Genomic DNA, 15,194 nt, shown 5'->3' with positions numbered 1-15,194 from the left:
TAACGGGTCAGGCAGCATCTCTGGAGAAAAGGAATAGGTGATGTTTCGGGCCGAGACCCTTCTTTAGACTCAGTCTGGTTCTGAAGAAGTCTAAAGATGGGTCTCTAACCGAAGCATCACATATTCCTTTTCTCCTTCAGAGATGCTGCCTGTCCCACTGTGTTACTCCAGCATTTTGTGCCTATCTTCGGTGTAAACCAGCAACTGCAGTTCCTTCCTACACATTCTACAGTCAGTTTGTGCACCGGTTGCTAAAGGGCTGTTGAGCCAAAACTAAAGAGGCCAACGTCCAGCAACGCCATTGTAGTGGGAGACTCCATTGTGAGAGGTACGGACAGGGGTTTCTGCGGCAACAGACGGGATTCGAGGCTGGTGTGCTGCCTTCCTGGTGCCAGGATCCAGGATGTTCTGCAGCGTGACTTCAGAGAGCTCGGAAAAATGCTGAAAATCAGGACCTCCAGGGTTGTTATCTCCGGTTTGCTTGCAGTTCCTCGTGCTGGCGAGAGCAGGAACAGGGAGATACGGGACCTGAATGTGTGGCTGAGGAACTGGTGCACGGAGCAGGGATTTAGATTCTTAGATCACTGGGATCTGTTTTGGAGTAAGGGGGAACTGTACAAATGGGACGGATTGCATCTTAACAGGTGAGGGACCAGCATTCTGGCAGGCAGGTTTGCCACTGCTACACGGGTGGTTTTAAACTGAATAAGGGGGGTGGGGTGTTAAATGGGATAGTCGAGGATGGAGTGAAAGGGAAAGGGTTTCTTAAATGTGTGAGCGTAGAGACAGAGGGGTGTAAAATGTGGGTAGAAGCGATAGGTAGCAAGGTGAAAAGTAAAAGTGGCAAGCAGACAAATCCAGGGCAAAAATCAAAAAGGGCCACTTTTCAACATAATTGAATAAGGGGTAAGAGTGTTGTAAAAATAAGCCTGAAGGCTTTGTGTCTCAATGCAAGGAGCATTCGTAATAAGGTGGATGAGTTGAATGTGCAGATAGCTATTAATGAATATGATATAGTTGGGATCACGGAGACATGGCTCCAGGGTGACCAAGGCTGGGAGCTGAACATCCAGGGATATTCAATATTCAGGAGGGATAGAGAGAAAGGAAAAGGAGGTGGGGTAGTGTTGCTGGTTATAGAGGAGATTAACACAATAGAAAGGAAGGACATTAGCTTGGAGGATGTGGAATCGATATGAGTAGAGCTGCGAAACACTAAGGGGCAGAAAACGCTGGTGGGAGTTGTGTACAGGCCACCTAACAGTAGTAGTGGAGTTGGGGATGGCATCAAACAGGAAATTAGAAATGCGTGCAGCAAAGGTAAAACAGTTATAATGGGTGACTTCAATCTACATATAGATTGGGTGAATCAAATTGGCAAGGGTGCTGAGGAAGAGGATTTCTTGGAATGTATGCGGGATAGTTTTCTAAACCAACATGTAGAGGAACCAACGAGAGAGCAGGCTATTCTAGACTGGGTATTGAGTAATGAGGAAGGGTTAGTTAGCAGTCTTGTTGTGCATGGCCCCTTGGGCAAGAGTGACCATAATATGGTTGAGTTCTTCATTAGGATGGAGAGTGACATCGTTAATTCAGAAACAAAGGTCCTGAACTTAAAGAAAGGTAACTTTGAGGGTATGAGACGTGAATTGGCCAAGATAGACTGGCAATTGATTCTTAAAGGGTTGACGGTGGATATGCAATGGAAGGCATTTAAAGACTGCATGGATGAGCTACAACAATTGTTCATCCCAGTTTGGCAAAATAATAAATCAGGGAAGGTAGTGCATCCATGGATAACAAGGGAAATCAGGGATAGTATCAAAACAAAAGATGAAGCATACAAATTAGCCAGAAAAAGCAGCCTACCAGAGAACTGGGAGAAATTCAGTCCAGCAGAGGAGGACAAAGGGCTTAATTAGGAAAGGGAAAATAGATTATGAAAGAAAACTGGCAGGGAACATAAAAACTGACTGCAAAAGTTTTTATAGATTTGTGAAGAGAAAAAGATTAGTTAAAACAAATGTAGGTCCCTTGCAGTCAGAAACAGGTGAATTGATCATGGGGAACAAGGACATGGCGGACCAATTGAATAACTACTTTGGTTCTGTCTTCACTAAGGAAGACATAAATAATCTGCCGGAAATAGCAGGGGACCGGGGGTCAAATGAGATGGAGGAACTGAGTGAAATCCAGGTTAGCCGAGAAGTGGTGTTAGGTAAATTGAATGGATTAAAGGCCGATAAATCCCCAGGGCCAGATAAGTTGCATCCCAGAGTACTTAAGGAAGTAGCCCCAGAAATAGTGGATGCATTAGTGATAATTTTTCAAAACTCTTTAGTAGTTCCTGAGGATTGGAGGGTAGCTAATGTAACCCCACTTTTTAAAAAGGGAGGGAGAGAGAAAACGGGGAATTACAGACCAGTTAGTCTAACCTCGGTAGTGGGGAAACTGCTAGAATCAGTTATTAAAGATGGGATAGTAGCACATTTGGAAAGTGGTGAAATCATTGGACAAAGTCAGCATGGATTCATGAAAGGTAAATCATGTCTGACGAATCTTATAGAATTTTTCGACGATGTAACTAGTAGAGTGGATAAGGGAGAACCAGTGGATGTGTTATATCTGGACTTTCAGAAGGCTTTCGACAAGGTCCCACATAAGAGATTAGTATACAAACTTAAAGCACACGGTATTGGGGGTTCAGTATTGATGTGGATAGAGAACTGGCTGGCAGACAGGAAGCAAAGAGTAGGAGTAAACGGGTCCTTTTCACAATGGCAGGCAGTGACTAGTGGGGTACCACAAGGCTCAGTGCTGGGACCCCAGCTATTTACAATATATATTAATGATTTGGACGAGGGAATTGAATGCAACATCTCCAAGTTTGCGGATGACACGAAGCTGGTGGGCAGTGTTAGCTGTGAGGAGGATGCTCGGAGGCTGCAAGGTGACTTGGATAGGCTGGGTGAGTGGGCAAATGCATGGCAGATGCAGTATAATGTGGATAAATGTGAGGTTATCCACTTCGGTGGCAAAAACAGGAAAGTAGACTATTATCTGAATGGTGGCCGATTAGGAAAAGGGGAGATGCAACGAGACCTGGGTGTCAAGGTACACCAGTCATTAAAAGTAGGCATGCAGGTGCAGCAGGCAGTGAAGAAAGCGAATGGTGTGTTAGCATTCATAGCAAAAGGATTTGAGTATATGAGCAGGGAGGTTCTACTGCAGTTGTACAGGGTCTTGGTGAGACCACACCTGGAGTATTGCGTACAGTTTTGGTCTCCTAATCTGAGGAAAGACATTCTTGCCATAGAGGGAGTACAGAGAAGACTGATTCCTGGGATGTCAGGACTTTCATATGAAGAAAGACTGGATAGACTCGGCTTGTACTCGCTAGAATTTAGAGTTTAGAAGATTGAGGGGGGATCTTATAGATCTTACAAAATTCTTAAGGGGTTGGACAGGCTAGATGCAGGAAGATTGTTCCCGATGTTGGGGAAGTCCAGAACAAGGGGTCACAGTTTAAGGATAATGGGGAAATCCTTTAGGACCGAGATGAGGAAAACATTTTTCACACAGAGAGTGGTGAATCTCTGGAATTCTCTGCCACAGAAGGTAGTTGAGGCCAGTTCATTGGCTATATTTAAGGGGGAGTTAGATGTGGCCCTTGTGGCTAAAGGGATCAGGGGGTATGGAGAGAAGGCAGGTACAGGATACTGAGTTGGATGATCAGCCATGATCATATTGAATGGCGGTGCAGGCTCGAAGGGCCGAATGGCCTACTCCTGCACCTATTTTCTATGTCTATGTAAACACTTTAATTCCCCTCCCATTCCCACACTGACCTTTCTGTCCACTGTCAGCGTGAGGCCACATGCAAATTGGAGGAACAGCACCTCATATTTTGCTTGGCAGCGTACAACCCAGTGGTGTGAACATTGATTTCTCTAACTTCAAGTAACCCGCCCTTCCTCTCTCTCCGTCCATCCCCCATCCTAGTTCTCCGATTAGTTTCACCGTCCTCCTGATTAATTTTAGTTTTTTATGCCTGGTTGTCACCTTCCCCTCAGCCAACAATGAACCATTCTACTTTTCCTTGACCATCGTCTGCTTTGATCTATCGTTTTCACACCTCACACCATATTTCTAGACTCCCCCTCCCCGAGCCTCAGTCTGAAGAAGGGTCCCCACCCGAAACGTCACCCGTTCCTTGTCTTCAGAGATGCTGCCTGTCCTGCTGAGTTATTCCAGCATTTTGTGTCTATCATCTATACTCAGTACTCTGACTGATGAAGGCCAATGTGCCATAAGCCTTTTTTGGCCGCCCTGTCGGCCTGTGACGTCACTGTGAGATATGCAGGTTCCCCTTGTAACCATCTATCTGTTGTCCAGGTGTCCAGGACAAGTGGTTTATTGCCCCAGAGGAACCTGCAACCGCTTTTCCCAGCCATGCAAGCCGTCTCCATGCTTAACTCCCACCCCGTGGAAGCTGTGATGTTTGGCATCATGGGGGCTGTGTGTTTACTCTGTGAGGGAGTCTTTATCAACAGGTGGTGGAGAACAAAGGTTTGCAACTTTGCTCCCTTTTAATGTGCTTTCGCCAGCAAAGACAATCCTCCTTGCTTTCAATGCAGGCCACAGCAAATTGCACTGTGAGATCCTTGCTCTCTCTGTTGTGGGGCTTGCAGTATCTAATTAATCTTTCTGCTTCTCTTTCTTGACAATGTCTATTCAAATCACTTGTTTGAGAAATGTTTCACCATATAGACAAGAAGACATCACCCAGCAATGTCCTGTCTATAGTTAACATCTTGGTTTCAGGGCAGCACGGTGGCACAGCAGTAGAGTTGCTGCCACACAGAGCCAGAGACCCGGGTTCCATCCTGACTACGGGTGCTGTCTGTACGGAGTTTGTACGTTCTCCTTGTGTCCGGGTGGATTTTCTCTGGGTGCTCCGTTTTCCTCCCACACTCCAAAGACATGCAGGTCCGTAGGTTAATTGGCTTCTGTAAATTGTCCCTACATTAGGATGGAATTAATGTATGGGTGATCATTGGTCAATGTGGACTCAGTGGGCCAAGGGGCCTGTTTCTGTGTGGTATCCCTAAACTAAATTTATGTAAATTTGGAATTATTATTGCCATTTCCTTTAAGTCCTATTTTGTTTTCTTCAAATTCTTTGTACCTTCATTTGAGAAGGTGAACAAAGAAGTTTTAGTTTAAATCTTTTTCTTTTTTAAAAAAAGTTAAGCATAACTCATCTGTAGAAATAGGAGCAGGCACCAGAATCTGGCGACTCTTGCACATAGATTGAGTGGGCTGTTTCTATGCATTCTGTACTTAACCAGGGATTGTACTTACAGTGGCTTGCAAAAGTATTCATACCCCTTGAACTTTTCCACATTTTGTCACGTTACAACCACAAACGTAAATGTATTTTATTGGGATTTTATGTGATAGACCAACACAAAGTGGTGCATAATTGTGAAGTGGAAGGAAAATGATACATGGTTTTCAAATTTTTTTACAAATAAAAAACTGAAAAGTGTGGCGTGCAAAAGTATTCAGCTCCCCTGAGTCAATACTTTGTAGAACCACCTTTTGCTGCAATTACAGCTGCAAGTCTTTTGGGGTATGTCTCTACCAGCTTTGCACATCTAGAGACTGACATTTTTGCCCATTCTTCTTTGCAAAATAGCTCAAGCTCAGTCAGATTGGATGGAGAGCGTCTGTGAACAGCAATTTTCAAGTCTTGCCAAAGATTCTCAATTGGATTTAGGTCTGGACTTTGACTGGGCCATTCTAACACATGAATATGCTTTGATCTAATCCATTCCATTGTACCTCTGGCTGTATGTTTAGGGTCGTTGTCCTGCTGGAAGGTGAACCTCCGCCCCAGTCTCAAGTCTTTTGCAGACTCTAACAGGTTTTCTTCCAAGATTGCCCTGTATTTGGCTCCATCCATCTTCCCATCAACTCTGACTGGCTTCCCTGTCACTGCTGAAGAAAAGCATCCCCACAGCATGATGCTGCCACCACCATGTTTCACAGTGGGGATGGTGTGTTCAGGGTGATGTGCAGTGTTAGTTTTCCGCCACACATAGCATTTTGCATTTAGGCCAAAATTTTGGTCACATCTGACCAGAGCACCTTCCTCCACATGTTTGCTGTGTCCCCCACATGGCTTGTGGCAAACTGCAAACGGGACTTCTTATGGCTTTTTTTCAACAATGGCTTTCTTCTTGCCACTCTTCCATAAAGGCCCGATTTGTGGAGTGCACGACTAATAGTTGTCCCGTGGACAGATTCTCCCACCTGAGCTGTGGATCTCTGCAGCTCCTCCAGAGTTACCATGGGCCTCTTGGCTGCTTCTCTGATCAATGCTCTCCTTGCCCGGCCTGTCAGTTTAGGTGGACGGCCATGTCTTGGTAGGTTTGCAGTTGTGCCATACTCTTTCCATTTTCGGATGATGGATTGAACAGTGCTCCGTAAGATGTTCAAAGCTTGGGATATTTTTTTATAACCAAACCCTGCTTTAAACTTCTCCACAACTTTATCCCTGACCTGTCTGGTATGTTCCTTGGGCTTCATGATGCTGTTTGTTCACTAATGTTCTCTAACAAACCTCTGAGGCCTTCACGGAACAGCTGTATTTATACTGAGATTAGATTACACACAAGTGGACTCTATTTACTAATTAGGTGACTTCTGAAGGAAATTAGTTGCACTGGATTTTATTTAGGGGTATCAGAGTAAAGGGGGCTGAATACTTTTGCACGGCACACTTTTCAGTTTTTTATTTGTAAAAAAAATTGAAAACCATGTATCATTTTCCTTCCACTTCACAATTATGCGCCACATTGTGTTGGTCTATCACATAAAATCCCAATAAAATACATTTACGTTTGTGGTTGTAAAGTGACAAAATGTGGAAAAGTTCAAGGGGTATGAATACTTTTGCAAGCCACTGTATGTATGGCGATAAGCTTACTGATCTGTATGCAAGAAAAGTTGTCACTGTACCTTGGTCCAAGTGATAATAAAGATTCATTGAACCAGGAGTTGCTGATGTGGCCTGTTCACCACTTGCGTTCTCTGACCTTGACTTTCTTATCCCAGCAACAGGCCCGGCAGAGCATCACCAGAGAAGACACCCAACAACTGGTGATGTCCATGAATCGCACACTTCAAGCACTCATTGCATGCAAAGGATATGCAACAAAATACTAAACATAAATACTTTCATTTACATGACATTGCTGTGTCCCAAACATTATGGTGCCCTGAAATGGGGGGACTATGTATAAACACAGCTGTAATTTCTACATGGTGAAACCAAAATGTATAAAAATGGCCTCTATTCAAATCTGACAGTGCACTTTAACCACATGTGATTTTTTTTTTTTCTATTACAAATCTAAAATTGTGGAGTACAAAGGAAAATAAATAAATGATGAGTCTTTGTCCCAGACATTATGGAGGGCACTGTATGTTTTGGAGGCCTCCATGAAGACTGAGAATTTAGAATTTATTTCTCACCCAGTTCATTGGGGTAAAGAAATTAAATGCAAATCATGCCTTGCGATCTCATTTTTAAATGTTGTCCCTGCATGATTGAAGAGTGATTCCTCAACTTGTGTTGCTTTCTCACAATCCTGTGCATTTCTGTGCTTAAAATATCCCATGTTCGAGCTTTTGCTCAGTGGATTTCCATACAGCAACGTGTCGCGTTCAAGCATTGGAGATCTCAATGGAAACAAGGTTGTGGGTTGGGGCAAAAGTGCACAGGATGTGTCCTATTCCCAGCAAACTGCCTGAACTTGAAGGAAGGTGGATGCAAGCATTCTTGTGTTGGTTACACAGGGACCACACAGCACCCGGTCTGACCCGAAACCTCACTCGTCCCTCTTCTCCATGGATGTTGCATGGCCTGCTGAGTTACTCCAGCATTTTGTGTCTAATACTCAGTCAATGCTGTCCCATTCTCACCCAGCGAGGGAGAGGATTAGCTTAGTTAGTATAAATGGGTCAATGTGGACCAGTTGGACTGAAGGGCAAGAAGCAGTGCTGCATAGCGGGCGACACGATGACCAGCGGTAGAGTTGCTGCCTCACAGCGCCAGGGGCCTGGGTTCAATCCAGTCTACGGGTGCTGTCCCATGACCTGCATGGGATTTGTCCGGGTGCTCCGGTTTCTTCCCCGCACTCTGAAGCCATACAGGTTTGTAGGCTAATTGGCTTGGTAATATTGTAAATTATCCCTGGTGTGTGTAAGATAGTGATAATGTGCAGAGACCAATGGTCAGTGGGCCGAAGGGCTTGTTTTCGCGCTGTATCACTGAACTAAACTCCATAGGCCCTACATGCCAATTCTTGAGTGCCCTCGTATCCGTGTGTATTCTCTGGGAGGTCATGTGTGGTGCCAGTGTATCCATCATCCACCTTCCCTGATTGTTATTTGCATTGATTTTGCATCGGCAACAAAAATGAGTGCTCATTGGAATTAAAATGGAGTGATTGAATACATTGCACTGCAAAGGCTGGCACTGACAGCGACTGATGTGTTTCAGGAGGAGTTTTGTTACCCAGTCGAGTGCCTGGCCCTGACTGTGGAGGAGGTGATGCACATCCGACAGGTCCTGGTGAAAGCGGAACTGGAGAAATACCAGCAATACAAAGAAGTCTACATGGCCCTGAAGAAGGGGAAGGTTTGTGTCAGCCGATGAACCAACATTTTTCAACTCGGGTTGAACTAGTTCAATCAACTTCTTTAAAAATTCTTTAAAGAACTTTTCTCACCTTTCTCTCTCCCTCTCTCTCTCTCCATGGTCGACTCCCAAACACCGGGAGAACCATGTCTCCCTTCTGACGGACATCACGTGATAGAAAAGCAAAACAATCTGCAGATGTATGAGTTCTGACAAAAAAAAAACAGAACATAAGCAATATTTCAATATGCAGGAAGAAGCAAATTGTGCAATTTTATGCCCCATATCTGAGGAAGGATGTGCTGGCATTCGAAAGGGTTCAGAAGATGTTTACAAGAGTGATCCCAGGGATGATTGGGTTAACATATGATGAGCGTTTGATGGCACTGGGCCTGTACTCGCTGGAGTTTAGAAGGATGAGGGGGAACCTCATTGAAACTTACTAAATAGTGAAAGATTTGGATAGAGTGAATGTGGAGAGGATGTTTCCACTAGTGGGAGAGTCTAGGACCAGAGGACTTTAGAAAAGAGATGAGGAGGATTTTCCTTAGCCAGAGGGTGGTGAATCTGGAATTAATTGCCACAGGTGGCTGTGGAGACCAAGTCATTGGATATTTTTAAGGCAGAGATTGAGACATTCATGATTAGTGTCAGGAGTTATGTGGAGAAGGCAGGATAAGGTTGGCCGAAGGGTCTCTTTCATGCTGTGTAACTGTGACCCAGTGACTATTTAATGATCTTATGCCTTGAAGAGCACTATACCAATGTAAGTCTGTTGTTTTAGTAATGTTCTTGCGAATTGAGAAAAAAATAGTCGTCATATAGGCTTTTTTCCCCATACGCCAGTGAGGCGGATACTAAAATGGTCAATGAGTTTTGTATTCTGGATTCCAAAACTTCTTTACAATTATTTTGTCTCTGATTTAAAATGTTTTTTTGTCTGTGTGGTTTGCAAGGCAGGTCATTGATCAGGAGGTTTCAGATGAAGGCTCCGACTGAGAAAATGCTTGTCATGGGAATTTTGAGTCATTGTCATATGCTCATTGCCCCAAAATAGAAATCTAAAATAGTTTAGTTCTCCAAATTCTCATGTTATTGACCAGAGCCAATAACATCCAGGCACACACTTAAAACCCCATATTTTATTTCAGATTTCTGATCCAACATCCAAAAGCTGGTCTATTTACAATAGATGTAAGTTCATCCCCACCATTACAGCTAATTAAAACAAAGTTAATTCATTTTAAAATCTTGCATATTGTTCATAAATTCAAGGAGCAGAATAGGGCCATTCGGCCCATCAAGTCCACTCCGCTATTCAATCATGGCTGACCTATCTTTCCCTCTCAACCCCATTCTACCTTCTCCCCATAAGCCCTGACAACCGTACTAATCAAGAATCTATCAATCTTTACCTTAAAAATATCAATTGACGGCCTCCACAGCCTTCAATGGCAGATTCACCACCCTTCGGATGAAAATAATTCCTCTTCATCTCCTTTCTAAAGGTACATCCTTTTATTCTGAGGCTGTGCCCTCTGGTCCTAGACTCTCCCACTAGTGGAAACATCCTCTCCACATTCACTCTATCCAGGCCTTTCACTATTTGGTAAGTTTCAATGAGGTTCCCCCTCATCCTTCTAAACGCCAGCGAGTACAGGCCCAGTGCCATCAAACGCTCATCATATGTTAACCCAATGATTCCTGTGATCATTCTCGTCAGCCTTCTCAGGACCCTCTCCTACCCCAGCATATCCTTCATCAGATATGGGGCCCAAAACTGCTCACAATACTCCAAATACTCCATGCCTTATATAGTCACCAAAAAACACCCTGGGATTATTTTAAAACCATGTTGTGTTTTCCATTGTCCATCAGGGAAGGAAATTGGCCCTTCTTTCCTAGACTAGCCTATACGTCTGAGTCGTTCAGCACAGAAATGGGTCCCTTGATTCAGCACAGAAATGGGTCCATTGTTCTGTTTCAGGGCCACATGGCAATAAAACACTCTTGACTGGCCTGTTCTGACACATGGTACTAAGTGTGTCTTGATTCTCTCTCTCTCTCTCTCTCTCTACAGCTGTGTTTCTGCTGCCGGACAAAGAGGTTCTCCATTTTCACCTGGTCGTACACCTGCCAATTCTGCAAAAGGTTTGCCTCACACCTTCATGCATCCTCTATCACCTTGTCTTGTAGCTGCTTTGCTTCTGCTCTTCCTTCAGGTGTGAGCTAAAGGTTATCAACGTGTGCAGCGGCATGGTGGCGCAGCCGTGGAGCTGCTGCCTTACAGCGCCAGAGACCCATATTAGTTCCTGACCTCAGGTGCTGTCTGTGTGGAGTTTGTACATGCTCCCAGTGACTGCGTGGGTCTCTTTAGGGTGCTTCGGTTTCCACCCACATCCCAAACATGTGTGGGTTTGTAAGTTAATTGATTTTTATACATTTCCCCTGGTGTGCAGGACATCAAACTACTCAATGGGCCAAAGAGCCTGTTTCCACACTGTATCTCTAAACTAAACTACGGGAAATATTTGACAGCTATTACATTGCCAGGACTCGAGGGACTGAGTTACAGGGTTGGGCAGGCTAGGACTTTATTCCTTCAAGAGCAGGTGGATGAGGGCAGGCTAAGACTTTGTAGAGTCTAGACCTTGTGGAGGTGTGTAAAATCATGACGGGAATAGATAGGGTGAATGTACAATCTTTTTCCTAGGGAAGGGGAATTATAAACTGGAGGGCATAGGTTTAAGGTGCGAGGGGAAAGATTTAATAAAAACTTGAGGGGCAACTTTTCACACAGAGGGTGGTAAACCAGATCAACAAGATGAGTGGGGATGTGTGCTGTCAAATATGTCTATAGTTGATAGAGTTTTCATTATTGTCACCAGGGCTTAACAGGTTGAAAGTTAATGTTTTTGTCCTACACTTCCTCTGATGTTAATGTATCCCTCACAAGCCAAGGTATTGGCCTTTTCCCAGGATTTCACCATTCTCAGCCAGCCCCAGCCCCAGCCCCACAGCCCCACAGCCCCAGGCCCACAGCCCCAGCCTCAGGCCCAGGCCCACAGTCTCACAGCCCCAGGCCCAGGCCCCACAGCCTCACAGCCCCAGCCCCACATGCCCAGCCTCAGGCCCAGGCCCCACAGTCTCACAGCCCCAGGCCCAGCCCCACACCCACAGCCACAGCCCCAGCCCCAGCCCCAGGCCCCACAGCCTCACAGCCCATAGCCTCAGGCCCAGGCCCACAGTCTCACAGCCCCAGGCCCAGCCCCACACCCACAGCCACAGCCCCAGCCCCACAAGCCCAACCTCAGGCCCAGGCCCACAGTCTCACAGCCCCAGGCCTCACAGCCCATCGCCCCAGCCAGCTGCAGCAACCCATTGGCAGCACTCAAGGGGAGAACGTGGCTTCCACCTGGTCCCTCCTCTGTCAGCAGGGGGGCCTCCATAAAGACAATGGGAGAGGCTTTGCCCTGTCTCTCTCCACTCCAACCAAAGCAGTATTATTAACAGTTTGTGGTAGGTCAAGACCCTATTGACTCTGTTAGTTTAGTTAGTTCGTTAGTTCCACCAACACTTTGTGTTTTGCTCAGGATTCCAGCATCTGCAGTGTCTATCTTCGGTTTAAACCAGCATCTGCAGTTCCTTTCTACACATCTACAGCCTCTTGTGCCTTCTAAGTACTGTGGGATCTGGTTACACAAATCATGAGTTCCCTTTGTAAGCGAACTGAGGTTTAGTTTAGTTTAGATATACAGGATGAGAACAGGCTCCTCAACCCACCAAGACGGTGCTGACCAGCAATCAGCCGAATGCTAGTTCAATGTTATCCCAGTTTTGCACCCTACACACTAGGGGGCAATTTACAGAAACCAATTAAGCTGCAAACCTGCACATATTTGGAGTGTGGGGGGGACACCAGAGCACCCTAAGAAAACTCACAGTCAGAGGGTCTCTGGCGCTGTAAGGCAGCAACTCTACTGCTGCGCCACCCCACACTATTCCCACAATTGCCAACACTAGGATGTGGCGTGTGGAGCCAGCCTGGTTATGCCCACAATGCTCAATAGCTGGCGGACCACAAAGATCTCAAATTTCAGCTCTGTGGTTTCATTTTGTGTAAAGACAAAATGATGCACGGCAGCTATTTAGACTAGAGATACAGCGTGGAAACAGGCCCTTTGGACATCTGAGTCTACGTCAACCACTGAGTCTGCGCCACTAGTTCTATCCTGCACTCTAGGGAAAACTTTTATAGAAGCCAATTAACCTACAAACCCGTATGTCTTTGGAATGTGGGATGAAACCGGAGCATCCGGACAAAACTCACACAGTCAGAAGGAGAATGTGCAAACTCCGTACAGACAGCACCCGTAGTCCTGATTGAACCCGGATTTCTGCCGCTGTAAAGCAGCAACTCTACTGCTGCGCCACCCACTAGTTTAATTTAGTTTAGAGATACAAAGTGGAAACAAATTTAATGGGCCGCCGAGTCCACGTAGACCATCGATTACTCGTTCACACTAGTTCTATGTTTCATCCACTTCATACACACCAGGACAATTTACAGAGGCCAATTGACCAATAAAACCTGCCCGCCTTTGGGATGGGCGAAAACTGGAGCACCCGGAGAAAACCCACGCTGTCACAGGGAGAACCTGCAAACTGCGTACGGACAGCTCCCGAGGTCAGGACTGAATCTGGAACTGAGGCAGCCAGCAGCTGTGTCTCTATGTGGCCCTGTTCTTTGAGGTCACACTCCAAATGGGTTAAGAGTTTGCGTTAATCCTTCTGAGGTTTGGTCATCATGAGGTTTCTGTGCAGATAGTTTCTAAGGAGAAAAATACGCAAAATGCACTTTAGTATTTGTAGCATTGCTGGTTTGCGACTTGAATGGCCCAAATGCATGATGTAACGTTACTCTCAGTTTCAGTATGAGGTGGTTGTTTGGCACTGAATGTGATGCATCACTGGCTGAAAATCTGATCTTTCCTGTTCATTGAAGATGTCAAATTTAATGCCTCTCACTTGTTTTTCTCATCAACACCAAAATGACTAGGGCACTGTAAGAATACTTTAAGATTTAATTGAATTAAAAGATACTGCATGGAAACAAACCCCTTTGGCCCAGAGTCCATGCCGACCATCGACCACCGCTTCACACTACCATCCACTCCCTACACACTAGGGGGAATTTTACAGGGGCCAATTAACCTACAAACCCGCCTATCTTTGGGATAGTCCCATTAAATCTTTTACATCACTGGGCGGTTGATTGAAACCAAGGATTGCATCCAGAGCATCATCCCAGGTTTTGCACTCATATTTTGGGAATGGAACTTGTCACCTCTGATCCAGAAGTGTGTATGCAACCTGTAAACCCCAGCTAGCACTAAACTGACCCATTACCCCTCCATTTAATCAACAGTTGAATATTAAAAGCTTTATAAACCTCCACCCATTTATTTTCCCTTCCCCCTTGCCCCCCTCCCCTGAGCCTTGGTGGACCTTGCACCTATCACTCCCCTCCCTCTCCACCCACATCCCTAAACAATTCTCAACTCGGCGGCACAGTGGCACAGCGGTAGAGTTGCTGCCTTACAGCGCCAGAGACCCAGGTTCAATCCTGACTACGGGTGCTGTCTGTATGGAGTATGTACATTCTTCCTGTGACTGCATCTGTTTTCTCCGGTTTCCTCCCGCACTCCAAAGATGTCCAGGGTTTGTAGGTTAATTGGTTACGGTAAAATTATAAATTGTCCCTAGTGTGTAGGATAGTGCGAGTGTACGGGGGCGATCGCTGCTCGGTGGGCCGAAGGGCCTGTTTCCGTGCTGTATCACTAAACTAAACTCGTCAGTCCTCTAACTACACAATTCGCAACTCTCGAAGCCTTTTGTCTCACACCTTGTGTGTGGTCATCTCTGCCCTTTGTCCAACCATTTTCCCATCAAACCCTTGTGTTCACCCTTGACCTACCACGCTTTGTACTCCCTTCCCCACCTCCCCACCCCTGCAATCAGTCTGAAGAGCTAAAGAACCAGGCAGCATTCCAGTAAACCTGCACCCTCTCCAAAGCATGCACATGTAATGTAATGGGTCAACCAGAACTGCAAACTATACTTCAACCATGGCCGTACCAAAGTCCTATAAAACTGCGACTTTCTTCGAAATAATTCCAATGGATCTTTTGCATCCATGACAGCCCGGTTTAATGGCCCTTCGAAAAGACAACCCCATTGACAACCCCACTCCCTCTGCTATGCACTCGAGAATCATCCCGCGATCTAGCACACTTTTAGCAAAGGGACTTCTGACCTGGGTGACATTACGACCCATTAACCTCAGATGTCACTTTATAGATTGGCCCATTAGGCATGGAGTCTGCCTGAGTGAGACTTATGTTAGTTTAATGATATTCTGGTCGCAGTTATCTAAATATTTGGTCAGCCTGTTATAGGAAAGATGTTGTTAAGCTGGAAAGCG

General features: G+C 45.5%; 1 protein-coding gene across 4 annotated transcripts in view; it reads left to right on the top strand.

Annotated features, from left to right (window-relative positions):
* spire1 (spire type actin nucleation factor 1) overlaps window positions 1-15,194 on the top strand; it is a 149,569-nt gene that overhangs the window by 128,228 nt on the left and 6,147 nt on the right. For all 4 annotated transcript variants that reach the window (XM_033019416.1, XM_033019417.1, XM_033019415.1 and 1 more), the window contains 2 exons: window positions 8,573-8,710; window positions 10,791-10,861. In XM_033019416.1, the coding sequence (XP_032875307.1) occupies window positions 8,573-8,710; window positions 10,791-10,861 (209 nt within the window). The remainder of the gene's footprint in view (window positions 1-8,572; window positions 8,711-10,790; window positions 10,862-15,194) is intronic.

Source organism: Amblyraja radiata, chromosome 4 (genome assembly GCF_010909765.2).
Source record: "Amblyraja radiata isolate CabotCenter1 chromosome 4, sAmbRad1.1.pri, whole genome shotgun sequence".
Taxonomy (NCBI): domain Eukaryota; kingdom Metazoa; phylum Chordata; class Chondrichthyes; order Rajiformes; family Rajidae; genus Amblyraja; species Amblyraja radiata.
This window is presented reverse-complemented; position numbering and strand designations above follow the sequence as displayed.